General features: G+C 39.6%; 1 protein-coding gene across 1 annotated transcript in view; it reads right to left on the bottom strand.

The window, feature by feature from the left end:
- LOC148395199 (calsyntenin-2-like) overlaps positions 1-22,334 on the bottom strand; it is a 140,178-nt gene extending 117,844 nt beyond the window's left edge. The window contains exon 1 of the mRNA XM_088381016.1: positions 22,005-22,334. Coding sequence (XP_088237142.1) covers positions 22,005-22,068 — 64 coding nt within the window. The 5' untranslated portion in view covers positions 22,069-22,334. The remainder of the gene's footprint in view (positions 1-22,004) is intronic.
- Between the last annotated feature and the right edge of the window lie 4,969 nt (positions 22,335-27,303).

The following is a 27,303-nucleotide window of genomic DNA, read 5'->3' as shown; positions in this document are numbered from 1 at the left end:
ACAGTATGTTAACAATACTTTTTTTGCTCAACCTTATGAGGCTGAACTGTCAGTCTCAGTGATACTCGAACACGTGTTGAGAGGTATTTTGGACCACATTTCGTTACCAAACTGAATCAGCTGTCGGTTTGAAAGCTGTCTTCTCCATACAAATGTACATTGTTCAGCTTCTTTCATTCTTTCTCTTTTAGGTATTCTGTTGAATGACTCATGCACTTTGGCTGAGATCAAGCTTTTTGGGTCAGTACAATTTGCCCTGAAATGCTGTGATAGTCCTTGGGATTTCACTTAACTCTGCACAGATTCACTACACCTTGAACTGGATGAACAGCTTCATCTGCGTTTTACCTTTAGCATCATTTTTCCATTTTGAAAAGACACTTCTTCATTTTAATTGGACTTAAACTGCAGCACACATTCTCACAAGATCCCATCGGAGAAGTCACGTCACTTCTGTTCTAGAGCAACTTCACTGGCTGCCCATTACAGACTATCCATCCACCCATCATTCATTTTCTGAATCTCTTGTCCTCACGACGATTGCAGGTGTCCTATCCGAGCAGTCTTGCCACCACTACCTAAACTCAATGAAATCATATTCGCAAAAACAACTGGAACTGTATTGGGTAATTGGAAGTGGAGTGATTCATACAGCTGACCTTAAAATACCCAGGGGTCACCAATGTGTTGCCTGTAGGCAAGTAACACGCGAGAACCGCATACGTTGCTCATAGGTCTGTTCGAAAAATAGCTCACCAGTGATTTATCATTATTGAGGAGGTGTTTATCACATTAGTTGCCCTTCACACTAATCAGTCAGACAAGAAGTAGTTAACACTTTCAAAAAGGTTCGTGACCTCTGTGATCTAGTGCTATGTTCAGTGTGTTACTCCGCCTTAGTTGTTGAACTAGTTTGCTCTCTCTTATACTCATGCAGAATGTATTTCTAGAATGTTTTCAACATCATAAAGTATTCCGTTTTAAACCAATAACGTATGTATCTCAAGGGAAGCAAACAACAAGAAAACCACGAGTTAATGTGTAATTTAAACCCTTATTAGAGTAACAGCAGCTTCAAGTATTTATATAGGCATGTTTATTTAAAAGTCACACCTACACAGTCTTTGTATAGACACTCTAATGTCTAATTTCTCCAAGCAAACAGTTACACTTTACTAAAACACTCACATTAGCAAGCTGGAAGTTGCTCCGAGGGGAGCAATATGCATCAAAATGCCTTGATGTGCAACTGCTGTAGTTTGAAGCAAATGGCACTGACTCTTATTCACAACCACACACAAAAAATGTTCCTAATGGCAATCGTGACATGTTGAAAGAACAAGCATCTTCACCTTGATGCTGTCACTCATATGATGTAATTCATAATGATATGTAATTAACGGTGAGGCAGGCAGATGTTTAAAGCGAAACCCGCTGCTCTCTCGGCACATTGGGCCACTTGATCGTTCTGATAAGGCGTCTGGTATGACTCAATAGTTCCTTTCACACTGCCTATCAAAGAAGCTTTTTCCTGGGCTGCTAATCATGTGGCAATTGCATACTGTCGCGGTGATTTAATAGCGCTATTAAATGTAATATTGTCTGTGAAAATCACCCAACAGGTCTGCTCACAGAAAAGTAGATTATATCCATACAGAAACTATATAGTCGGAACTTATTTTTGATGAATAGAATCACGCCGTTCATCTATTTACGTTCTATGCTTATGTAGTGACAGTGATTCCCATTAGGGTGATCGAGGCGTACACATTGCAGAAGCAGAAATTGCGCCAGTGCATTTATATAGGTAAACTGAAAGATGTGGCAATTGAAGATGACCTGGCACCCACAATCATGTGTTTGTGTAGGACACCTACCATCGTACCCCTCTGCCACAGTCAGATGCTATTGAAATATATATCCATCCATCGATCTATCAATCCATCCATCAATCCATCCATCTGGCCCCATCCATCCATCATCTGAACCGATTATCCTCAAGTGGGTCAAGGGTGCCCTGGAGCCTACCTCAGCTGACTTCAGGCAGTAGGTGGAGGCCACCCTGAATTGGTTGCCAGCCAATCGCAGGGAACACATAGACAAACAAACTCACACTCGAACCTACAGAGAATTTTGATTGATCAATCAGCCTACCATTGATGTTTTTGTAATGTGAACGCCACACAAAACACATATAATACCGTATTTTCCGCACTATAAGGCGCACCGGATTATAAGGTGCACCTTCAATGAATGGCCCATTTTAAAACTTTGTTCATATATAAGGCCCATCGGATTATAAGGGGCATAGAATAAATAACGCAACGTTGCTCAAACGTTAATGCAATAACAATATAGTAACACTCGAAATAGTGAAAACAATGACAATGTATCAATAACTCAACGTTGCTCAAACGTTAATATCACACAACACACAAAATAAACACGTAAAGCTTACTTTAATAAATTAGTCCTCACCCATGAATCCATATTGGTCCATATATAAAGCGCACCGGATTATAAAGCGCACTGTCGGCTTTTGAGAAAATTGGATATTTTAGGTGTGCCTTACAGTGCAGAAAATATGGATATATATATATACAATATTTACAAAAGATTCAACTTAATCATCCATGTTTGACATTTCAAAAACTTTTGTAACAAGTACAGCACATTTTTTCTAGCTTTGGCAGAACTTTGTTTAACTCTGGTAAATATATTTTCACAGCATTGGATCAATGTAACACTCTGTTGCTGAAAGTCTGAAGCGAAAGGTCATTGGGAATACATGTGTGAAATGCTCCAAAACACAAAACAAGAACATGAGGCAATTGAAACCAAAATCATAGTGGCCACAAAAAGTTGTCATTGCAGGTTCCACTATGAATTCAGTGTAATGATGCTTATCAATGTAATAGACTCTCTAAACATTACACCGGTGCAGATGCTGATGCATTTAGTCTTTTGGCAATCTCTAGTCAAACGCTGCCTGGAGCAGCAGCTACAGCCTTTTCTCCTTGTACTTAACAGGAGGCTTAAGGGTTATGTCGTTTGTGGCTCGTGTGTCCTGTGTGGACAAGAGCTCTAAATGTACATAGCGATGTCAAGGCTTTGACAAAGTTCTTCTTTAGCCCTTTTACACAGCAGAGCATGGAATAGACTGGATTAGTCTCTGAAACAGAAACAGAAGAAAATGCCACATAAGAAACAGAAACAGAAACAGACTGCCTTCCAAAAGTTGTATATGATGATATAGAGCCACGCAGCCTCAGACAGTCTCATGCATGCTTATTTCTTAACAGCTCAGCTAAAAAAGCAACAATGTCTCAGCAGAACTTTCATCCATTTTGGATTGTATTCACTGACAACAAATAAAATCCGTATTCACACTGCTGTTCATTCTCTGATGTGGCCCCACGCGGTTTACAAAAGGGAGGAAGAAGCCAGGAAGAAGGAATTGTGGGGAGGCGAGAGTACCACACTGTGATGAAGCATACATCTTTTTGTAGCAGCTGCAGAATTCCGAGGGCTCCCTTTCATCCCCTGATGCTGATTCCCCTTATTCTTAAATCACTGGCACAATGAGTCATTTAATTCAAGAGGGACAAGAGGCAAACAATCTCATTTCAAGTTGGTCCATATGGGAATCATCAGCTTTCACTCTGCAGGTTCTATTTATTTAGCAGACTAAACTTTGACCTTAATCTTGTTTCCAATTTTCATTTTTTCTCTAATACTTTGATCGAAAAATGAAAACCCAACTTCACAGCATGTTTCATGTGGTTTTCCATAATTCTTACTAGTGCTATTCATCCACAGAGATGACTGATATAAGCACAAGTAATGAATGCGCTTGTTTTAGGTTATGTTCTAATACCATCGTAACAACTGTATTATCCTGTCAGATTACTTGTGCTCAGCATTAATCTTACAATAGCTGCATCACAAGGAAAAAAAATCTCCATTTTGCCTCCAATCATTGAGGACAAATCACATTTTAACTCGGCACACTCTTCGTGTTTCTGTGTAATCTTTGCATGGAATACTGGTTGCATGAATGTCTAAAAGGGGCCATGACCATGCAGCTGACAAACAACCTGGAGCAAGTGAGGAGGGAAGTAAGAAAGACAATGCCTCTGTGATCTTTTACTCTGAATTTTTCTTTGAAAATGTTTTACGTAAATGTATGTAACACAGCAGCACTAACAATATGCTTGTGTGTATGAGTCATGACATCACTTTTGAAATGCAAATGCATACATCTTGTCTACACACTAGAGAATGACATGTTTCTAATTAATGGTCATACTAGTGGTGAGTCATAACATTTTAAGCAACATCTACACAGCTTTTGTAAACAACAAATCTTTTTCCCGTCACAAGTGACGGGAAACAAATGAGATCATTATATGCTTTCCAACTCACTGTAACCCAGTTCTGTTTGACCTCCAAAGATGAAGTGCAGCAGTTACAACTGGGCCATACAGTGATGGAAGATGCAATACTGGTAATCAGTATACACAAATTGATGAACTTCAAAAGGAATTGAAATCACAGTTCAGGCTTTCCGTTGCATTTTTGATACCGTATTGCCGTATACCATAAGGTTGACTTAAAATTATTTTAATTTATGAATAAACATCGGCCTTACAGTTTGTTGTCTTTAATTCTAGTTCCTTCCTATTACGTTCACGTTTTGAGTCTCACCTGCCTCTAACGGTAGCAGCCATCTTACAAGTTTTTGGTATACTGGAACTTAGGACTACTTCCTGCTTCTGTGTCTAAGAATCATGGAAAATAGTCCTAGTGGTCTGATGCTGCAGTCATCAGTTGGATTCAACAAACATTTTTCTGCTACCATATTTACAATGTTGCAATGTGACGGCCGGACTGGCTCGAGGTAAATGACACAGCCAGCTTCCAATCACTGCCAGGACCAAGTAAAAAAGAGTGGTTGATGGTGAGTGCATTGACTTTTGGGGCAAAAGCCATTCTAATTGCACCTGTCTATAAAAATGCCAAAAGAAAAAACAACTTTACCCATGCACATTGACCGCATTTGGCCCTAAATTTGTGCTGGCCACAAAAATGAGGCAATCCATTTTGCAGGACACAATTTCTTTTAACACAAAAGGGTGAGGGCAATGGGTGTTCAAATTCCCACTAAACATGTCGTTTTGGGCGTGTCCTGAAAAGTGATGATTTTGGAGTTGCGTGGGATTTTATCCATCGAGGATTTCATGAATTTTTCACTTGTTGTGGGATTATTTTGTCGCTCAGTGGAAGCAACGCGTCGGGTGCAAAATAAATCCCTCATGTCATCCCCAATCTGCTGTTAGTCATCCTTGCTCCCACAGCTAATAACCCCTTCATCAACGGTAAAATGTGACAAGTTAGGAAAATAGTTCATTCCAGCAGGCTGCAAAGCAACAATCTCTTCTTGCTTCTCCCTGAGTTTACAATGGAAGAATGCGACATGACTTTTTTCACGTCAGTGTCTATCATTGTCATATCGTCTCAGTTCTTATAAAGTTTATTTTAATCTTTGTGTATAAAATATGGATAGATAGACACATTTGCATTTTGTTTGTAGAAATGATAACATTGTGTTGCATGGTTGCTAGCTCACTTGAAGTCTGGTTAGTAGTGTGCAATAACAGGATGAAAAAAACTAATGGTTGAAAACACAAGTTGCTTGAAGATTTTTTGTTTTTCTTGATAGGTGAGTGAAGGAAGTATGAAATCACTAGATATCAACGGATAGTCAGCTGCTAAAAGATTAATAGATGCAGCAGTCGACCAGGATATAAAATTCTGTTGGAAATACTCTGCTCTCTGGTTCTTGGTTGAAACCATCACTGTCATTTGGCAAGATGGTAGTCAGCGAGTGTTTCATGTCAACAGGCTCAGCCCATCAGTTACCACTGAATGCGCTTGTTAAAAGGAACGCTATTTTGCAGGCGGACTTAAAAGTAGCCCTCTAAGCTTCTCTTCCATTTCGGCTCTTTTTCAGGTCATTGTCCTCGCTTTAGGTGGCTAGATCGATGGTAGAAAAGGTGACGTATTGATTATATCTGTGTCTTCTTCAGGCAGCCGCAATTGAACGTGTCGGTAATTATCCTGTGACATCAGTACACTATGGAGGCATTGTGCTTTCCATTAAGAAGATCAATAATAATCATTTCACTCATAAGCTATTCAAAGCTCAACATATGTCTGAAGTGAGGAAGCATGCTTTGTACTCACACACAAAAGAAACAATGTGCTAGCTTGTATGGCGTGTTATGATTATTCTGTTGCACATTGAGCAAGACACGAAGATAGACAGGGAAAACCAATGCACCCATAATGGATAAAGTCGCGGACAGCCATTGGTAAAGATTGACAGGACTCACAATGTGAAATGTGAAGTAAACAAGCAACTGATTTCACGCTTCCCACCCACACAGATACACATGATGGGCTGCATTGCAGTTCCACAACACCTGCGCATTGGCCCTGGCAGTCGTTTCTGGATGTGGCGCTAACCTGGATCAAAGGTGATGAAGCAAAGTTATTGCTCAGTGATAATCCATGCAAGAGAAAAAGGAGGAATACGAATGAGTGTAATGCCATTGTGACGCCAACAATTGTGAGAGCATAACTATGGTGCCTCTTTGGTTTTCTCAGGAATATGTTGTCAGAAAACGTCTTAAGTGAGGGCAGATGCATTATGCAATAATTTCCCAATCGCATGTTGCATTTATCCTATATATCAATATATATACGTATCACGGAGTGCTGGAGCCTATTATAAAACATATCCCACTTTTTTTCATACCTCTCATCTTTTGTAATTTGCTGAAGATCACACCTATTCCTGCGTGCAAGGCAAAGCAACAGAGTGTTACTTTAGCAACATCTCTTATTTCAGTGATTGTTTTTCACCTGTCTTTGGCCTCTGTTGTTAGTCTTTAATGCACTTTGTGCAAGGTCAAACGTGAAGCTGAAAGCATGGCTTGTTTCTGTCAACTAACAGCCAGTGTGGTCTAGTTGGCTGTTCTAGTTTGCCATTAAGTTTAACATTTATTAATGTGTGTGAATGTCAAAAGCCATTTTCCATTGCCGTTATCATTAACATTTATTATTGTGTGTGAATGTCAAAAGGTGAGTAAAGTCACTTATACATTTTATGCAAAAATATGTAAATGCCCATGTGTGTTTGATCAGTTTGTGCTAGTATGTTCTTAAAAGTTTTTATAAGACTCATGAAAGGTAGTTTGTGTTGAACAATCAAATTATTAAATATAGTCATGAATGTAACATGGGTCCATAATTATGTACTTGCTAGATGTATGATGATAATTTGTAGATAAATCTATGTCTGTGCTTTTAGTACAGAACCATAATCACTCAATCCAAAGGGAATGATACTGTGTGTTACTTTATGACCATTTTCATTTTTATTCCAGATTTTTTTTTCACCAGGGCTGCAGGTGTTCACTGCAATAAATACATGAATACAGAATACATGTATTCTCCATGCCTAAAAATTGGTCTGTGAAGAAAATTGCTCTAAAATGTGTTTAATGATACAGTTAAATGTTGCAATTTAACCCCTAATCCTCATTAAACATTAAACAAAATGAAAGGAAAATGGTGACATTCACTAGATCTGGTGGCACATTGCACTCCTAGGATACATTGCATCTGGCGATAAATAATAGATGGGTGGCTCTATTGGAATCATGATAAAAGTCCCTCTTCTCATTACATCCCTGATGTATTGTAGATTTTTTTGCAGATTTATTATACGACCACTTCAGAGGAAAAACACATCAGCATCAATGTGGTACTTGGAAAGTACCTAATTTAGACTATAGATAAGCGAAAAAAATCACCTATAATGTATAAAATGCAGTGTTGGTGATGGTAGCATTTTATTAGTTTTGCTTTGAAGCAACCGCATTCATTACTTTCTGGTGAAATGTTTTTGTTTTTTGTTTTTTAATGAATTACAACATACATAATTTTTAGTCTGAATTATTTTTTTACGCAACATTGATTAGTGATTAGCACAAACTGTGGCGGTTGAACTTTGAATTTTGATTTTACAGCACCAAGTCCAGTCACCCATGTAACTTCATGGATGTTTTACTTCCATATGTTCAGAAGAGAAAAAAAACGACATAGAATAGTACTGGGAGGGTTGATCCTGTAAAACAACAAAAATAAAACAAAAATTTTCTCTTTTTTCTAATTTAGACAGTAAAACAACAAAAACAAAAACAAAAATTCTCTCTTTCTTCTAATTTTGACAGTACAAGTACCCAAATTTTCTGCATTACTCATTTGTACTAGAAAAGGAGTGTACCTGTAACTAAGGCCTGTGTGGAAGTGGTTGTAATATCTTTACTCCCCTGATAAAGAGGTTCCGTTCACAGTGCTTGTGGTGAGAGTTAGATCCAAGACAGCTGAACCGCAAACACAAGGAAGAAGTATGTGTGTGCGTGTGTGTGTGTGTGTGTGCGCGCATATTGTACATATTGTACGTGTATATATATATATACATGAATACGTGTAGTGTTAAATATTGTGTTTATAGTTAAATGTTATGGCTTCTTGTTTACATCACTCCACTTTTATAGTGACCGTATTCCTTTGTGTCTTTTACTCGACACTGGCAAAGTCACCTCCATGTTTCATCATGCAGCTTCAGAGACTCAGGGGAATACAGGACAGACGAAAACAAATGAATACAGGAGCTAAACACGCTGTGGTTGCTACTGACAGTTCATTTACAGCAGCAGTAGGGAGTGGCACATGGAGGAAAAAAGGCTGATTTAAATGCACTCTCAGTGGGAATGCCAGTCGTGGTCACTAAAATGTGCAAAAAACAAAAACAATCAGATCCTGCTTCAAAAATTGCCTCAATACGCAAGAGGAGTTTTTGTTCATTTGCACCATAAGTTTCTTGAGATGTTTCTCTCCTCATAAGTACAATAAGTATTTAGAATAAAGGGAGACGTTAAATACAATCATGGTTTCACCTCTTGCGTTTTGTGACTTGCTTTAGTGGGCTTTGGAATTTACAGATTCAGTAGAAGTAGTCAAGATAAAATGAGTTCATGGTCACTTTCTTGTTTATACGAGCATTCTTGTGCAAACACTTTGGGAGTGTACTTGCAATAATGAGGTCACTGGTATTTTTCTGCAAACTATAAAATTCCACCAATGTGTATGTCAACAAGAGGCAGAGAGAGAAGCTCCTGTTTATTCACACCAGGGGCACATAATTCAAAGCGGTTATTTATATGAAAATTCAACAGATAGCATCTTTAAATGCAATTCAGCTGAATCCCTATCCAATTTGCAGAAGCTCAATACAAGCTTTCACTAACACTTAATTTTTTTCTGTCTTACCTTCTATTTCAACCTGTCAGTCATCACCTCACCAATTTCTCTACCATCTTCTCTTATGCCCTCTTGAAACAGTCACCGATTGCCATCTTTTTTCTGCAGCATATGCATAAAAGCTGATATTCCGAGGTGCTGGAAAGAGCGAGGAATGTATGATTATGAAGTCAATTCATAAACATTGCTTCCAAAGAGATTGCAGGGATAAAAACACCAATACCACAATAAAATCACACACTCAGCCATGGACAAGTCATTTGCCCCTCGACGGAGCACCATAAGCACCAGGCTATGGTGTATATGCATAAAACTAAAACAACTGGCTGGTGGGAGACAAAAAGAGAGCAAAGTGGAAAAACAGTGCTGGAAAAAGCACCAATAGCTTATTTCACAAAAACGTTTTGCCAAAATTGACTCGTCGGAGAAGTAATATTCAAGCCGGATTGTACCAGCCGTTGCCTTTCACACGGAACCCACTTGAGTGGCTTTTTCTTTCTTTGTGGTTGATTCATGCGGAAGCGGCTCCCCGCAAATTGATGATTAAACGTGATGATATCTGCTCCAGTATGGTATGGCAAAAGAGAGACAGAGTGGATTTTCCCTATTCAAATCGACACAAAATGACTCAAGTCCACTTCTATAGCACAAAAGCCCTTATTGGACACAGTCCCATAAATAAAACATAAAGGCCAATAACTATTTCATATGTTTAGAGTGCCTTAAAATCCCAGCGGGGAAAATGTCGAATAACAGCATGACAAAATCTCTGATTTTGGGAACCTGCAGGATTCCATTAAGAGAGGTCATTGATATTTAAATGGTGCAGCTTTGTGTGTAGCGAGAGGGTGATGGGGTGAGAGCTGCGTGTCTTCCAGCAAACTGCGTGATGTCAAAAAAGGATTATAAAGTTGACTTTTAAAAGAATTGACTTCATGAATTCCAGAAATAACTGTACATCAAACATTCAATCCCTCTTGCATGACATTTGCCTTTTTTTGAGAGTCACAATGATAAGTATAGTAGGTCTGCAATAAATACATGATGGAGATCACGGTTACTCGGTTGACTGTTTTATTATGATCATAATTAGAGTAATGAAATAACTTTGGTCGCGATCCTCGTTAAGTGAAGCGCTTTAGAAAATAGACAAAATATTTGAACATTACAAAGCTTTGTCATTTCAGTGGCTTTTACCCAGCAATCATTCTCATTCAAACAGTCCAAATTCAATCGAAATTATCACCAAACTTCCTACAAGTGATGGCGTTAGGCCAAAGAAAAACCCAGTGCATTACATGCATGGCGCCATATGTTGCTAATAGAGAGACTTCTCTCTCCCCAGTAGATTGCTTTCAACAGCAGGGCCAGGAAGGCCATTAGAGGGACAAACACATTAATAATTGTATTAAGCCATAAAAAAATCAGCTCAATGGGACCATCAGAGTATCTTGCACACAACCAGAAGCTATGCCACAATGAAAACTTCACGCAATCTTGCTTTCTGAAAGCGTCCATATATATAAAGAAATTCATGAACTGGAATAATTCTGTAGGTGTCTTCTCTTGCTAGATAAAATAAGAAATACATAAAAAGGATCTTCTCGTGAATAGGAAAAAGAAAAAGTTTTCAATTCACATAGTTTGTCTTGATATAAAACAATACTTCCATGCAAATTTTTTTATCTGTGATTTCAAACACATTTGTTCAACTGTATACTTTTTTTCCCCACATTTTTTATGTGCTGCTGCTTAGTCTGAGATATTTCAAATTGGCACTACAGTGCATTCAATTTCCAGAAATCTGTTTCCCAAGACACCATATATGTCCTCCTAAAGGCTCGACAGTAGTACTCTCGTTGAAGAAGGGGTGAAAGGCTCTTCCGAGTTGGGTCACAGCTCAAGTTAATTGGGGTGGTGTGGTCTTAAACACACTGGCGCAGCAAGGATTATTTTTTCTTTTTGGTGGCCGTGAAGGGACTAGGGATTTCCCTGGCGGTCTGCAAAACATTTTTCCTTTTTTTTTTTTTTTTACTTTATATATTATACAGAAAACGCTTCCTTAGGGATGGGTGAAAATGTAGTTGTAGAAAGTGTAGTACAGAAGTATCTTAAAATAATAATAAGTCAATTATTTGACCTGGTAGCTGTGGGGTCCAAGCATATTTCAGGGAGGGGGCCAGTTATCCCGTGCCCCCCCCCCCTTCCCCGACCTCTGCCAGTGTTTAAACAGAAATGTGTTTGATGCAAACCTTTGGCAGCCAATGGAAATGCTCATGAATAATGCATTGTAAAACATGTTTATATCAACAACGATAAATAAATTGACCTTGTTATTCCAATACTATTAACTGCTAATCATAGGTCAAAATTCGCTAAAATTGCATGTCAACACAGTGCTAATATAAAAACAGATAATATATTTAAATACATAGATGAACTTGTTTAAAAATTGCTTCAGCTTTGTGACTTATTATGCAGCAGAAAGTAATTTTTCTTCTCATGGTGTTGATGTGAGGCCTCTCCGCTCTCTGAGACAGATGTTGATTTCGGCTCTGCCATCTACACGCCTCCTAATGAGAACCCGGGGGTAGGGGTGAGGGTGGAAGCAGGTTTTTCCGAGAGGTAGCTGGCCCAAACACTCGTGTGCAGGCACGGATTTGCCAAAATCACCAGCAAACATTTTTAAGGTGATCGCATAAACACATGACAATTGAGCGAGACACAGGTATCAGCACCCTGGTATGGAGACATTATGTAACAATAGAAGCGTGTTTGTGAGAAAGAGCAACCTTGACAGACACAAACACACACACGTAAGCACACGCACTCACAACTAGAGTACGCAAGTGACAAGCTATTCATAGAGGGCAAGGGGAGCGACATCAGTCTCTAGTATGTGTATGTGTCTAATGCTCATCCATTTCTGAGGGTTTTTATCATATCCGAATTATGAAAATGTTTTGCGTCCATTAATACACGTATTGACGAGAGAGGGAATCATGAAATTACATCGACATGAAAATGATTTGAACCTGTCCTTGCCAGATGTCTGAGTTCTGTTTTTGTGACTAATTACGTAAACTGTAAGCTTTGTATGTGTGAATGTTGAGCATTTTCTCACACAAGAACCGCTGTGTGGCTTGTTCATACACATTTTGCCCTGATTAACACCTCCATTCAAATCAAATCCAAAGAGTCTCCTTTGAGGGAAGGATGAAGGCAAAAGACAGATAAAAAAATATATAAAACCACTTAAGTACTCAATCCAAATCTTTCCAAATGGAGAATATCAGTGAATTCTCAGGGAAAGGCTGAAATTGAGAGTGGAAGATGAAACGAGAAACATATCCTAAGGGAAGTGAAGAATAGTGATAAGACCTGGGTAAGACTTCCTCTCCGTAATTGCCTCCGTGCTAATGCTTCACCAAGAAACCAAGTGGGAGAGCAGAACAGGATGATCGCCAGAGATGGCGGAGGAGATAAGATTTGTGATATCATTGACAAAGACAGAAAAATAAAATCCATAGACGGCGCTATGACAGAACAATGGGTGAATGAGTGGAGTGAATGGATGCAAAGTAGTGGGAGGAGCAGGTACACAGTGACCCAGATCCTCCTGCACGTTAGCATGGGGTGGGGTGGGGTAGTCGAAGGCAGCATCTGCAGCGAGTGAATACAGGATGAAGAAGAGACATACAACATCGGATTAGAAACAATTACAATGACCGGATAATAGAAGGAATGTTAAAAGTCCAGCAGCTGGACTCAATCACTCAAGGTCATGTGATCTTAAACTATACGTAGCTCACTGTAATTTGAGGATTTGTGCATGCATTGGCATCAATACTGTTTGGTCTCTCTTCCCTGCATGGAGAGAGGTATGGCGTACTGTCAAAACAGAAACAACCTAGACCTAGTTCATTTGCATCAGGAAATACACCCGCGCGCACACACACACACACACATACACACACACACACCGTTTGCCTCTTGTTTGTTTCTATGTAGCTGTTACAAAGGCTCAACAACTGAAGGAATTATAATTTGCAAATATATATATACATCTGTAAAAACCTTTCCACACAAATCTTAGCCTATCAGCTTGGACAAAAACATTTTTTGCCATCCACTCATAAGAAAACAGACCATTCTACTCAAACATTTATTATCTGTCAAACACTTGAGGTTATTTGCATGAATGTAAGGAGAGCACCCTATTACTTTAGAAAAATGACCATCGGGTATCGCTTTGTTGGACATACTAAATGTATTTTCTCATTAGAACGTCGCACATTCATGGCCCATTTATGCCCATCCATCTGTCACTCATCAATCACCGCTGGAGTTAATCATATCTGTGACAGCCTGACAAAACCGAAGTGTTTTCTCACTCATCTCCACCCCTCCAATCATCTTGCACACTTCTATATGTACACGGCCACTCACAGCAAGGAACAAGTGGAAACAAATGCTTCAAGTCCACTGGTGTTTGAACAATGAATTACTTCATTGCTGTTATGTGGCACATTTCAGCACCAAGGACAGTTCCCTACTTCAATTTTGCTTTTATTCACATGCACACTGTCCCACTGCAGTGTGGTTATTCTAAAAAAAATTCAGTAACATTGCCATGGAAGCATAACGGCTTAACATTTCACCATCAATCTAGTTCATTTGGAAATTTCAAACATGTATAAATCAATATTTAAATCTGCTATCGTCAGCTATTAAAGAATGTGCTTACTTGCTGGATGACTGCCAGGGGGACAGACACTGATAAGATACACACCCATCATGACTAAATAAAGTTCTTATCATTTAATGCATACGTGCAGGCTGAATTTTAACTGCTGAGCAACACCGTACAGATAATTTATGGCTTATGTAAAATATGTTTGCGTGAGCATGTGTCATTGCGCAAACACTTGTGATGATATGCACAAGTACAGTACAACATATCTGCCAGGCCCACTTCAGCTTGTCAATAGCGAACATGTGTCATGACAGTAAATACTTTCATGCAAAAAAATGGATGGATTAGTTCAAACAGAGTAGAAAAAGGATTTACAATGTGTGAGCATTTAACATCAAATCGTGATGGGGTCACACAAGCTTGTGTGGTTAAGCTCACGCCATGTGGGAATGTGCAACAAGAAGGAAACAATGAATGCCTGATTAATATGTTTGTGCAGGCTGCCACTACCTGTGGATAATCATCAACCTTGCAAAACATTAGCAAATACACAACGATAATGGTTTTTTGTTTGGGCTGCATGTGTTGACTGCCAATTAAGACCAAAGGAGGTGGACATCCGATATTCTGGAAAGGTTGAGATATTTATATTTTGTTGGCCTTAATAATGAAAAGACATTACGCTCAATCTTTGTCACATAATGTATTTTTTGCAAGAGATCAATATATGATGAGACAATCATCCAGCACTTAATGTAGTCGAAAAAGGTTCCAGTGATTCACATCATTGTCGCTTCACGAAAATGCATAATGTATGTGTGCATACATTTTATAAGGATTCATTAGGACATTCTGCTGAGAGCATTCATTTAATGTTGTACCGTAATTTAAAACTAGATACAGGCGTAATTTTATAATAACATAAAACATAACCGCTTATCTTCACAAGGGTTGTGGGCATGCTGCAGCCTTTCCCAGCAGTCTTTGGGGGGTACGTGGAGTATACCATGAACTGATCGCTGGCCAAATGCAGATAATATATCTAGACTATATTGTGATAAGACAATTTAATAATCCTAAAATATTTATACTAAAAGCATTATTGTTATTAGTAGTAGTTGTAGTAGTCGTAGTAGTAGTGGTTGCTGTTGTTGTGAAAACCTGATGTGCTACAGAAAACAAAGACAGATTTCTAATCAGCGAAATAATGAAAACAAATTTAAAACATTTTACTTGCCTCTCCGATTAAAACATTTTGTAAAACAAAAAACCAGCAGTGGAATATAATAACAATAACATAATATGTAATAGAGTGTATTTATGAATTAAGGGTTAAGTTCAGCAACAGGCGGATTTTTTTCTGGTCAAACCTAAAAGCAAAAAAGTGAACATTTTCTAAAAAAAAACTGAGGTGCTAGAAAAAAAATAAAGACATTTTTAAATCAACACTAAAGCCATCTCTGATTAAATTTTGCTGTTGACCAGTGATATCAAAATGTATGCCAGATTGGTCATAGTAATTTAAATAGCCACGATAAACACACCTGATCAATTTGGTGAGACTGATTGTCAACATAGTCATTTGTTTTAAATCTGTACCAGTGAGGCCAGCATTAAGTGTGGGTCCTTCTTCCAATTTTTCCAATTTGTGGGGCAAATCAATTAGTCTTGGCTGTCTGAGTGACTATCTACTGCCAAGACTGGACAAATAAAATATGATGAGGAGACAGCCACTCACTGTGCAGTGCATCCAGGACTCTTGGCAACTGAACAATGCGCTTGCACACACGTATTATAAAGCACCCTAATTTGACATCTTAAACAACAAAGGAAGGTGAAAATAGGGGATGGGCGGAGGGGTGGGGGGGTCTCAGCCGCTGGAAAAAAAAACGAAATCATCTGTAATATTTCTATGTGAAATGAAATTCTGCAGTACCAACCACGTAATGAGTAGTGAAGGAAAATTATGTTTGGTCTCTTTTTGTCGTGCGAAGCTCTGAATACCTTTCCAGTGACAAGATAACTGTGCTATTCAATGAACCTATCATGCATATATTTGGAATGTGGGAGCTGGAAAAACACAGGCATGCTTGAGAAAGCGTGAACGTCACCAAGAAGGGCCTGAGCCAACATTTAAATCCAGAAGCTCTTGACAGCAAGACGGAGGCCAAGACTGCTACTTCACCACGCAGACCAAATATTTTTTATATATTGAATTAGATATCAAATGCAGTTCAAGTATTTAGTTTCCTTTCATTCACCAAACAGAAATTAAGTTTATTTCGGCGGCAGATTGTCTGCATGTGGTGGAAGAGAAAATTAGGGTTTGTGATAAAATACACGCAGACAGTAAAATTTTGTATGTGAAAAGAAGGACTGGTGGTGTGTGTGAGGAAGGTATTATTTATCCTTTGGTCAAGGACAGTGCAGTATTAGAAGACTGGAGCTTTAATGTTGAAAGTTGGCTAGTTGTTTTAACTCCATTAACACAAGCACTTCAAGATTAATAAACAGCTTTTACCTTCAAGCAATAATCATTGCAAATAGAAAGCCATAAAATTCAGGAAATTCATTTGACTTAATCGTTGTTTTACTAAATAGCATTGAGTAAATGTGATTCAACTAAATGTTTTCTTTTATAATGTTCTTAAGTGCGGTTTGTGGAATGAAGAGATTATGACTGTAAGGAGAAAGCAAATAGTATTTTCCATTGGTGCTATTGAAATGTTTTTGTTTGTGTGTGCGTGCATGCGTGTACATATATTATTGAGTAGGGTATTTATTTTATGTATGCATCAACCAAGAGCAGAACTTTGAATTCCATTGTATTTATCATTAGTATATATATAGTACAAGGGCAATCATGGACATAGTAAAGACATCCACGCGTTTTCTATACGTCTTTACCTGTTCAGGGTAAGAGCCTGCCCCAGCTGACTTCAGGTGAAAGGCTGACTGCAGCCTGTGCAGTGTAAATGGTTCCATATTTGTGCTCTTTGTTCGGAAGGCAACCAGTCCGGTAAAAGGCCTCTAACCCTAACCCCATGACCCCGCCTGACTAATAGCAGTAAAGCAAATAGATGGATGCTTCAAGAGCTGATTAATACATAATCAGTTGCACACAATCAAGAGACTTCTAAACAATCATTTGGTTAATGAACATTTGTCCATAATAGTCACATTTGTCTCCTATTGTTTGCCCAGGACAGCAGTTGAACTTGCCTGAGTGCAGTACCCCGCCACCTCCCATCAAAGCAACCATCTGCAACCCCAAATGAAAATGGCTACAGCACGCAAGCGCAGAGCAAAGCAGCATTATTCGCTATCTGTCATGTTCCTCCATATTGCTGAGCCTTGCCCGCCTGACTGCAATGGCCCAGCTTAGATTTGGCCCACATCTTGTTTCAAAGCCTTAGCGGAGGATTTATAGCATGCCCTGTAATGCATGGCCACGGACTCTCTCTCCAATAAGCAAAGATGAATGTGCATTGGATTTTCTTCCTACTCCCATTTCAGATGTTGCATAAACACAACACACAGATACACATCCACACACACACGCAGAACTCTTGTGTTTCAAACTATGGAACCCGCGTCAATTAAACGTGATATCCCTAGACAACACTATGTCAATGAAACCTAAAGCTTGTTAAAACCTGGCTGTTGTTTCTTACATGTAGATTTGGCAGTAGAAATGGACATAATGAAGCTGCAAAAATGTCCTACCAACAAAGAGAAGCAGTGGGAAGCTGAATTAAAGTACACTGTGTCGATAATGAGCTATCTAAATTCAGAGTTTATATTGCTCGGAATTACACAAAAGCGTGGTTCCAGGCAGCACTGGCAGAAATTCGGCAGCTTTTTCTGCTTGGCTGCCTGATGATTTTCCCTGTTGAGCAGGTCGGTCGGTCCTGGCGAAAGCCACTGAATGTATCTGCGGGGCAATATTTTAGGGTATACCGACATCATTTTTGCATACTTGGTGGCTGTCAAAATGTTGGCTGCAATCTGTCACTCTCCCACATGTGCTAGGCCAAACATACGTACCCAAACGCATCCATATGCACAGCAGGGGATGTTAGCTCTTTAAGCCCTGATTGCTGACAACTCTGAAGCACATACTAAGTGGATACACACACATTTAGACACACGCTCCGACTTTAAAAGGATGACTGGAGGGTGACAGCGGTTAAAGGAGGCTGCACGTCCACGCTTCCCTGGAACGAAACGGTGGCTAAACAGAAAATGACAGCAGTGGCGGCTCTTCAAAGTTATCTGGAAAACAGCATTGCATACTAGCGCTACAATAGCGGATCCTTTAGCACATATGACATGAAAGAACGGTTTTAATTTTATTAATTGTGAGAGGTGTTAGATTTGCAGCTATTTGGAGATTGGTTCTTGCTGGTTCTTTAAACCTTGGCTGGTGAAGGAAACGAGAATCAGTCTTGACAAATGCTTGACTCACTATAACTTAGAATTACTAGGACTTGTAATAAATGAGTGTTAATTACCATATACTACGTAGGGATAATCACATAATAATATGCTTTGGTTGATGTTTTCAACTTTTTCAAATATTGTAACTCCTCACTCTAAATTCAAAGATCAGATTCCAAAGATTTTTTTTTAGTCTTAATTTATATTCTCATTGTTAATATGTTTTGTAAGACATACTGTCCACTTCCTACAAGTTGTCAACCATAATTTTACTAAAATCTAAGTTTTAGTTACTTATTCCAAGTGTTTACAAACCAACTGGACGGTTGAAGCATGCTGGATGTACCGTCAGTTCCAAATTATAAACCGCACCTGAATATAAACCGCACCAGCTAAAATTAGGGGAAAATCCTGTTTTGTTCATTTATAAGCCGCACCGGACTATAAACCAGAGGTGTTTTAAATGAAATGTCCCCATTTCTATTACCTGTATTACCAAATAAAATCCTCTACAATATCATAAAATCACGAAAGACCCATAGAAAAGACAAACCGGACTATAAACCGCAGGGTTTTCAAAGCTTGTGCAAAAAGTAACGATTTAGTGTCTGGAAATTACCGTAATTGTGGTATTTTACCGTAAGTAACGTTTTAGAAGAGCACCAGCACGCTACACCATAAGAGTTAACTGCCCAAATTAAATATTAAAGTAAAAAGTCAAGGAAAAATTCAAGTATTTTGACACACAGGAGCAGACAGAGGTGGGCGCTTTTAACCCTACTTGTTTGAAGTCAGGAAGCCAGAGCCGGTCGCTAGAAGAGAAAATGGAAGTAAAAGCAGTGACTGTGACAAAGCCATAGAGGAGTCTGGAGAATAGTCAACACAACACCATACAGAGTCAGTTGGAAATACAGACTCTGGTATTATTTGTGTACGCTGCGGTATCGACTGTATTTATTATTTATATTTGCTCGAGTAACTTCAACTCTGTAGCACAACAGCTTTAGAGACGAAACAGTCGATTGTGTTAAATAATGCATGAAATGTTTAAACACGGTAACATTCTTGAGCTGCCTTTTCCATGCATGAAAATTTTACGCTTGTAATATGCACAGTAAAAACTACGCGACAGTTATCACTTATTTGTTTGGCTTCGGAAATACCCAAAGACAAGAGGGTGCGAGATTCAAACTGCAGATGATACATTCAGATTGTATTTCATATTTGAACTGTGATGTACCTACGATCTAATCGCTTTTTTATGACACCTATGTAAAGGGGATGGGTCTAGAGTTATCAAAAAATATTTTCAATTTTGGCTCCCTGACCTTTAAATCGATGCTTGAGGAAAATGGTTATGCTTAATACAGGAAAGAATAAACCAAGCTGAAAAGTGAAATTATCAAATGAAGCCCTCGGCTTCGTCTCCCTCCTTGCACTGTTATTGCTATAATAATATGTGCTGAACAATAAACCAAACCAAACCAAACGTTTCCCACAAGAAATTTTCAAAGATTGACAAAATCAGCAGGATTTTCAAGCCTAACAAAACTAGCAGACTCTCAGCCATCCCAATACCACAACTTTTGCTGCTATGTTCAACTTTCAGCCAGTTTTCACAATGCCCGTATTTTTAAAATCCTTTGTCAATCTTTTTCCCTCATGTTTTAAACTTCTCTCATCTAAAATGAATGTCGCTATGTAAAACTTCTTCAATAGTGATCAGTAATTTTCCTTTCTACAACCAAGGTCATTTAATCCCTGATAAATGTACACATAAGCAAGTCAGAAGACACAAAACACTCAAGTTGCTTGTTCACAAGATGCAAGGTTAAAGCTTAAACGTGGGGGCCAGGTCAAGGCCCGCATGTGTTTTCATTGCAGCTGGCCAAGCACCAACAGGGAGACTCTTACCTGTGTCTAAAGGCAGCAAGGGTGGCGTCTTTACACACTCATAGTGTCTCAGGACAGCCGGGGCAAATTGACAGGTGTCACCTTGTTATTCTCCTGAGCCAAAGCCAAGCTCAGTCTGCAGGGAGTTGATTAGCAAGAACCTGTTGCCACATTTACCCACGGCACAATGCCAAACTCATGAGAGAATCGAGCAGACATGCTACATTGGGGACATTGGTAGACCTAAAATTAGCTCAGCAATGAAGCGAGACTGCCAACAGTACGGCACATATTTATGAGATCTCGATGTCATTATCACATATCTATGGCTTTGGGTGTTTTGGAATTCTAATGAGTTAATTACAGCTGTATATTGAATTAGTGTCTAGATAAATCCCGTCAATGCTTCATTTATGTGCAGGGTACATAATACATATGCTGACTTAATTAAACATGAATTAAAGGAAGTCTGGATTGAAACAGGGGAGAACATTGTTGCTTGGTGTTATTGTGCTGGTGATGGATTTTTGTGACCACAAACAATACAAACAATTGCATCTTTCCGTTTCTTTCAGTAACACTGCTGATTCAACCACAAATCATAATCCAATGGGTCCAAAAATTACCGCAAACAATATTTGCATTGTTTCTTTCTCCTTCGCCTAATATGAAAAAAAGATGCCATCTTGTGTCGTCATTGTGTAGTGCGCTGTTGTCTACGTCTTGTTTCGATTGCAAACACAATACAATTGACCACAATAGTATGTCGTAGTAAGTAATGGGATTTGATAAATATTAAATAGCAGTGGTTGCATATGGTATACAATAATATATTTTTGAATATTTACTTCATCGATGCAACACCTTGTGGGAGGTGGGGCTAAAAAGAACACTTAAAATGCACTAACAAGTCACTTTAAACCTATAGTACAAAAGAAATTGATGCACCCCTAGATGAGCCTGAGAAATGGGCTACAATAAAGATATGAGGAGCTAACTACTGTTTTGATGTCGTTAAATAAAAATGATCCCCTTAAGTGCTATAAAGCACCATGTACTGTACTCTCAGCAAACACTTTCTACGATGCACCTGCACAATTTTTAAAGAAATTCAAATCAAGAGTTCTATTTACAGTGCTGCAGAAATGTCAATGTTCAGCTTTTAATGTAATCCACACTATTAAATTTAATAATAAAATTGTGATTCCGAATGTAACTTTGCATTAATGTTGAATTACACCGAATCATATATTTTGATCTTGTTTTACGGAGTGCCAAAATATTAGAAACTGTTCTCAATTAACAATAATAATAATAATTGATGATGAGGATGAGGAAAAAAAGCTTTTTGTATTATTCTATTGTGCATGTGTCCCGTCGGGTGCAATTCGTTATCATGTGAGAGGATGAGTGAGGTGAAATGACAGAGGCAAGATCAAATCTCAGCAATTATGACTTATCTGCATCACAGGGGCATCTCTGTATCGACATATGTACGCCCCATCGCCTTAGCATCCCTCCACGCAGTACAGTGATGTTGCTCTTCACATGCAGTATGATTTACAGTAATAGTCTTTCCTACCATTGGAGTGAGCTGCGCTCAATCCCAGAGCGACCACAGCCAACACACCGGCTGCTGTCAGCATCTTCTCGGTGGAGACCTCTTTCCTCTTCTTCTTTCCTTTATGGATTTATCTCTTTGCCCTCTTCTGCCTCTTTCGCACTCTTGCTGTTGTTCACTCCCCACTCGGTCCGAGTAAAGCAAGGACACGTCGCTGACTAGATGTGGGACAGCGTGTTGGGAAAGACGCAAACCCGGTGCACCGTGCGCGTCGGCGGATTGGGAGCGAGTGGAGAGCTTTCTGCTTGAGTGGGACGAGAAGCCGGCAGTAGCCCGGGACTGGACCGGTGAAAACGTCACAGGGAGGAGAGACGTGCATTTTTTTTCTCCCATTCTCCTTCCAAAAGCCCTCCCTCCTTATTTTTCACCCGCCTCCCATCCGATGTCCTCACACGCTCACACGTTTACAAGCAGGATCCGCTGACAAAAACTCATATTGCTGCCGCTGTTGTTGTTTATTGCATTTTGCTTACAATTAAAAAAAAATCCATGCGTGGCAGCACATCTGGCGAACAATTACTATACTCGCCAACTTTTACTACTTTACATGTTCTAGGTTATATACGTGTGCCATTCAAAACTTTACACACAGACATATGTATTTCAATCAAAACGCAGTTAAGTGGATATATACGCGCACAATGATTTTTTAAAACCATAATTTAGCACATTGATAATGAACTAAAAAAATGGGAAAGTGAACGTTAGTTTTTATACGATAGATAGATAGATAGATAGATAGATAGATAGATAGATAGATAGATAGATAGATAGATAGATAGATAGATAGATAGATAGATAGATAGATAGATAGATAGATAGATAGATAGATAGATAGATAGATAGATAGATAGATAGATAGATAGATAGATAGATAGATAGATAGATAGATAGATAGATAGATAGATAGATAGATAGATAGATAGATAGGATAGATAGATAGGATAGATAGATAGATAGATAGATAGATAGATAACCAACCATTCAAAGGTTTGGGGTCACGTAGTCCTTATTTCTAAAATTAAAAAAATTCAATGACATTATAATAATAAAATTAAACTAATCAGGAATAAACTCCATACATTGTTAATGTGGTAAATTCTAGCTGCAAAGGTCTGCTTTTTAGTGCAATATCTACATAGGTTCATAAAGGCGCATTCTCAGCAACCATCCCTCCAGTGTTCTAATGGTCCATTGTGTTTGCTAATTGTGTTAGAAGGGTAATGGATGATTAGAAAACGTTTGAAAATCTGTGCAATTATGTTAGTTACCATGGAAAATACGAAATTGCCTGGGTGACCCCCAACGGTAGTGTATATACATATAGGGCCCAGTCTTACACCTTGGCAAGGTGTATCTATAATGTGGGTAGACATTTTTAGGAAAATGAGAAATAATAATAAGTAAGAAAGGTGACTCTTCTGCACCATTTGGTATAAGGACATATTTTGATGGACCATAGAAGCCACGGCGCAGCAACACGGAGATAACCGTCGTGAGGGTTACATGGCATAGAAATACCCTTAACTACCTGACTTGTTATGTAACAATGTATCGATCCCCGTGTTTACGTCAAACAAACCCTATTTTTGCCAAACTAACCTGATGAAACAAAAAGCAGAGACCAGCATGGTTTTGTTGTGTTTTTGTGATGGTCTTGCTGGTGTCACAGCAACAGCTGAAACAAAACAAAACAGCTCAGATTCAAACAGCTGAACTTTCAGTGCCCTGCAATTCACCCTATGAACTGAGCCATAGGCCCACTCAGGAGCTAATAAATAATAAAATAAAAATCACAGAATGTCAGGACGGCATACCTGGACCCTTCAATATAAGTGATTCAGTTCTCTACAGTAAAACATGAAACAGACATGCATTAATTCGTAGCATTTTTGTCACCTTGGTTGGAAATGCGGTCCAATGTATCCCCTGAGATGCATTGCCAAAAAAAAAATGTGACCCACCCACAGCAAGGAATAATCATCAAATGCACAGATGGTCATGCTGTACGCCATGTATTAAAATAATGAAGGTGAATATTAATGTTAAGGAAAATACACTCAGCTAATTCACATTATTAAGTGCATCTATACACTCCACTGCAATCTTCCCTTCCTCACCCAAGACCCAAATTAGAAAAAGTGTATCAATAAATGGATGGATGGAAAAATGCATTACATTTAGACATTTAAAATAATGTATTCTCTCAAATAGCATTGACTGAGGCTTTCAAAGAAAAATGAGAACAATATCATTATTGACATGACTGTATGTTGTGTGCACATCTTAGCATCAGCTAGTTATATAATGGAGTGAGCTTTTAAAAAGCTCTCTATGTTTAGACCATGTCATTGCTTTCTGAAATATGCAATCAAATTAATAAATAATGTCATTTTTCAACATTAAATGTGTGCGTGGGCTTCTATTGGCATGCATATGAGAGTGTCAGCACCTCCCACCCCCACCTAGAAGGATTAATAATACAGTACATTACATTTCTCAGCTTTCCAGAGTACCAAATAAGCAAAACTACTTTTTCTCTCGGGTTTCCTGCAGGTTAATCATTGTTTGGTAGGTTTTTCCAAAGTTTTCCAACCTTGTTTAAAGCGGAAGAGAAGAACTGCATGGATTTATATTAAAAAATATATACATATCGTGAGTGATAATTTTTTGTCCAACTGGGCAACATTATATTGCAACATAACCTAAAAGCAGTTTAATGAGTGAAACGCCATTGTAATATGTTTCGAGCATTGATTGAATTATTGCACTGTGAAATTTATTTACAATATTTGCTCTTATGGAATCACACTAATCAGCCTCCCTGGTAAGGTCTATTCAGGGGTGCTGGAGAGGAGGGTCCATCGGGAGGTCAAACCTCGGATTCAGGAGGAGCAGTGTGGCTTTCGTCCTGGCCGTGGAACAGTGGACCAGCTCTACACCCTTAGCAGGATCCTCGAGGGTGCATGGGAGTTCGCCCAACCAGTCCACATGTGTTTTGTGGACTTGGAGAAGGCGTTCGACCGTGTCCCTCGGGAGGTTCTGTGGAGGGTGCTTCGGGAGTACGGGGTGCCGAGCCAACTGATAAGGACGGTTCGGTCCCTGTATCACCGATGCCAGAGTTTGGTCCGCATTTCCGGCAGTAAGTCGGATTCGTTCCCAGTGAGGGTTGGACTCCGCCAAGGCTGCCCTTTGTCACCGATTCTGTTCATGATTTTTATGGACAGAATTTCTAGGCGCAGCCAAGGCGTTGAGGGCGTCCGGTTTGAGGACCTCAGCATCGCGTCTCTGCTTTTTGCAGACGACATGGTGCTGCTGGCTTCTTCAGGCTGTGATCTCCAGCTCTCACTGGAGCGGTTCGCAGCCGAGTGTGAAGCGTTCGGGATGAGGGTCAGCACCTCCAAATCCGAGTCCATGGTCCTTGATCGGAAAAGGGTGGAATGCCCTCTCCGGATCGGGGATGAGATCCTGCCCCAAGTGGAGGACTTTAAGTATATTGGGGTGTTGTTCACGAGTGAGGGGAGGATGGAGCGCGAGATCGACAGGCGGATCGGCGCAGCGTCGGCAGTAATGCGGACTCTGTACCGGTCCGTCGTAGTAAAGAGAGAGCTGAGCCAAAAGGCAAAGCTCTCAATTTACCGGTCGATTTACGCTCCTACCCTCACCTATGGTCACGAGCTATGGGTCGTGACCGAAAGAACGAGATCCCGGATACAAGCGGCCAAAATGAGTTTTCTCCGCAGGATGTCCGGGCTCTCCCTTAGAGATAGGGTGAGAAGCTCGGTCATCCGGGAGAGACTCGGAGTAGAGTCGCTACTCCTCCACGTTGAGAGGAGCCAGATGAGGTGGCTCGGGCATCTCATCAGGATGCCTCCTGGACGCCTCCCCGGGGAGGTGTTCCGGGCATGTCCCACCGGTAGGAGACCCCGGGGACGACCCAGGACACGCTGGAGAGACTATGTCTCTCAGCTGGCCTGGGAACGCCTTGGGATCCCCCGGGATGAGCTGGATGAAGTGGCTGGGGAGAGGGAAGCCTGGGAGTCCCTCCTGAAGCTGCTGCCCCCGCGACCCGACCCCGGATAAGCAGAAGAAGATGGATGGATGGATGGATGGATGGATGGATGGATGGATGGATGGATGGATGGATGGATGGATGGATGGATGGATGGATGGATGGATGGATGGATGGATGGATGGATATATGGATGGATGGATGGATGGATGGATGGATGGATGGATGGATGGATGGATGGATGGATGGATGGATGGATGGATGGATGGATGGATGGATGGATGGATGGATGGATGGATGGATGGATGGATGGATTAAATTTGACCTTAGTTTATAATAAACTCCTGCAAAACACGAAGGTTCTAGACTAGTGAGTCACTGGGTGATACTTTACATGAGTCATTTTGTAGTCTGCTGCTGCAGCACAGTACAAATTTTAGGTGCTTTGCAGAGATTTACGAGTTATAGTAAACACAGCAGTATGAATCTATTTATTACACTTTACTGATCTCGGAGGACAAATTCTAGGAGTAGTCTCTTTACGCTTTGAAGAGATATCAGAGTCTGGGCTTTGTTTTGTGGCTCGAGGGCACTGATCCCAGGAATCACTTTTGTTCGGCTTTTGATGGTGGTTTATTGTCGAATTTCTACATTTTATTTACCTGTACACATATCCTCCACAAGTAAGTTATGGGAACAGTGAGATCAATTCCTTTGCTATTGCAGTAGGCGTTGACAGCAAAAGTTGAATATGAGACAAGATATCTACATTTAAACTGTTATCTTCAGATATATTTACAATAAATATAGTATCTTTGGAATACACAGATGAGCATAAAATTTGTGGTGCTTGCTGTGTGGTTAGTCTGATTCACATAGCCAGATCCTGGTTCAAATTTCTCAAATCATTCTGTGTGCCGTACTGAATGCACAATTGCGCCACAATTTAAACCTGTTTTTATCTGATCTAATGTCTAGTCTACTTTCTGTTACTAAATAGTCAAATATCACGGATATTCTACATGATAAAACACTTTATATATATGTACTGTTTTACATTTGGGAGAAAGCTCATGTGCATTGGCTGTTCCATTTGGAATGTTGCGGCACCATTCCATAACTATTCAAAATTTGTTCAGCCACTTATGAAAACTCGTTTCGGAACTCACTGCATGACGATTTATTCAGTTTTGGTTGCATGACTCAGCGTGCGGCGAGTCTTTTGCCCCAATTCTGTGAATTGCCAGG

The sequence above is a fragment of the Syngnathus floridae genome, chromosome 7 (genome assembly GCF_059516105.1).
Source record: "Syngnathus floridae isolate MCC-2025c chromosome 7, RoL_Sflo_1.0, whole genome shotgun sequence".
NCBI classification, from domain to species: domain Eukaryota; kingdom Metazoa; phylum Chordata; class Actinopteri; order Syngnathiformes; family Syngnathidae; genus Syngnathus; species Syngnathus floridae.
This window is presented reverse-complemented; position numbering and strand designations above follow the sequence as displayed.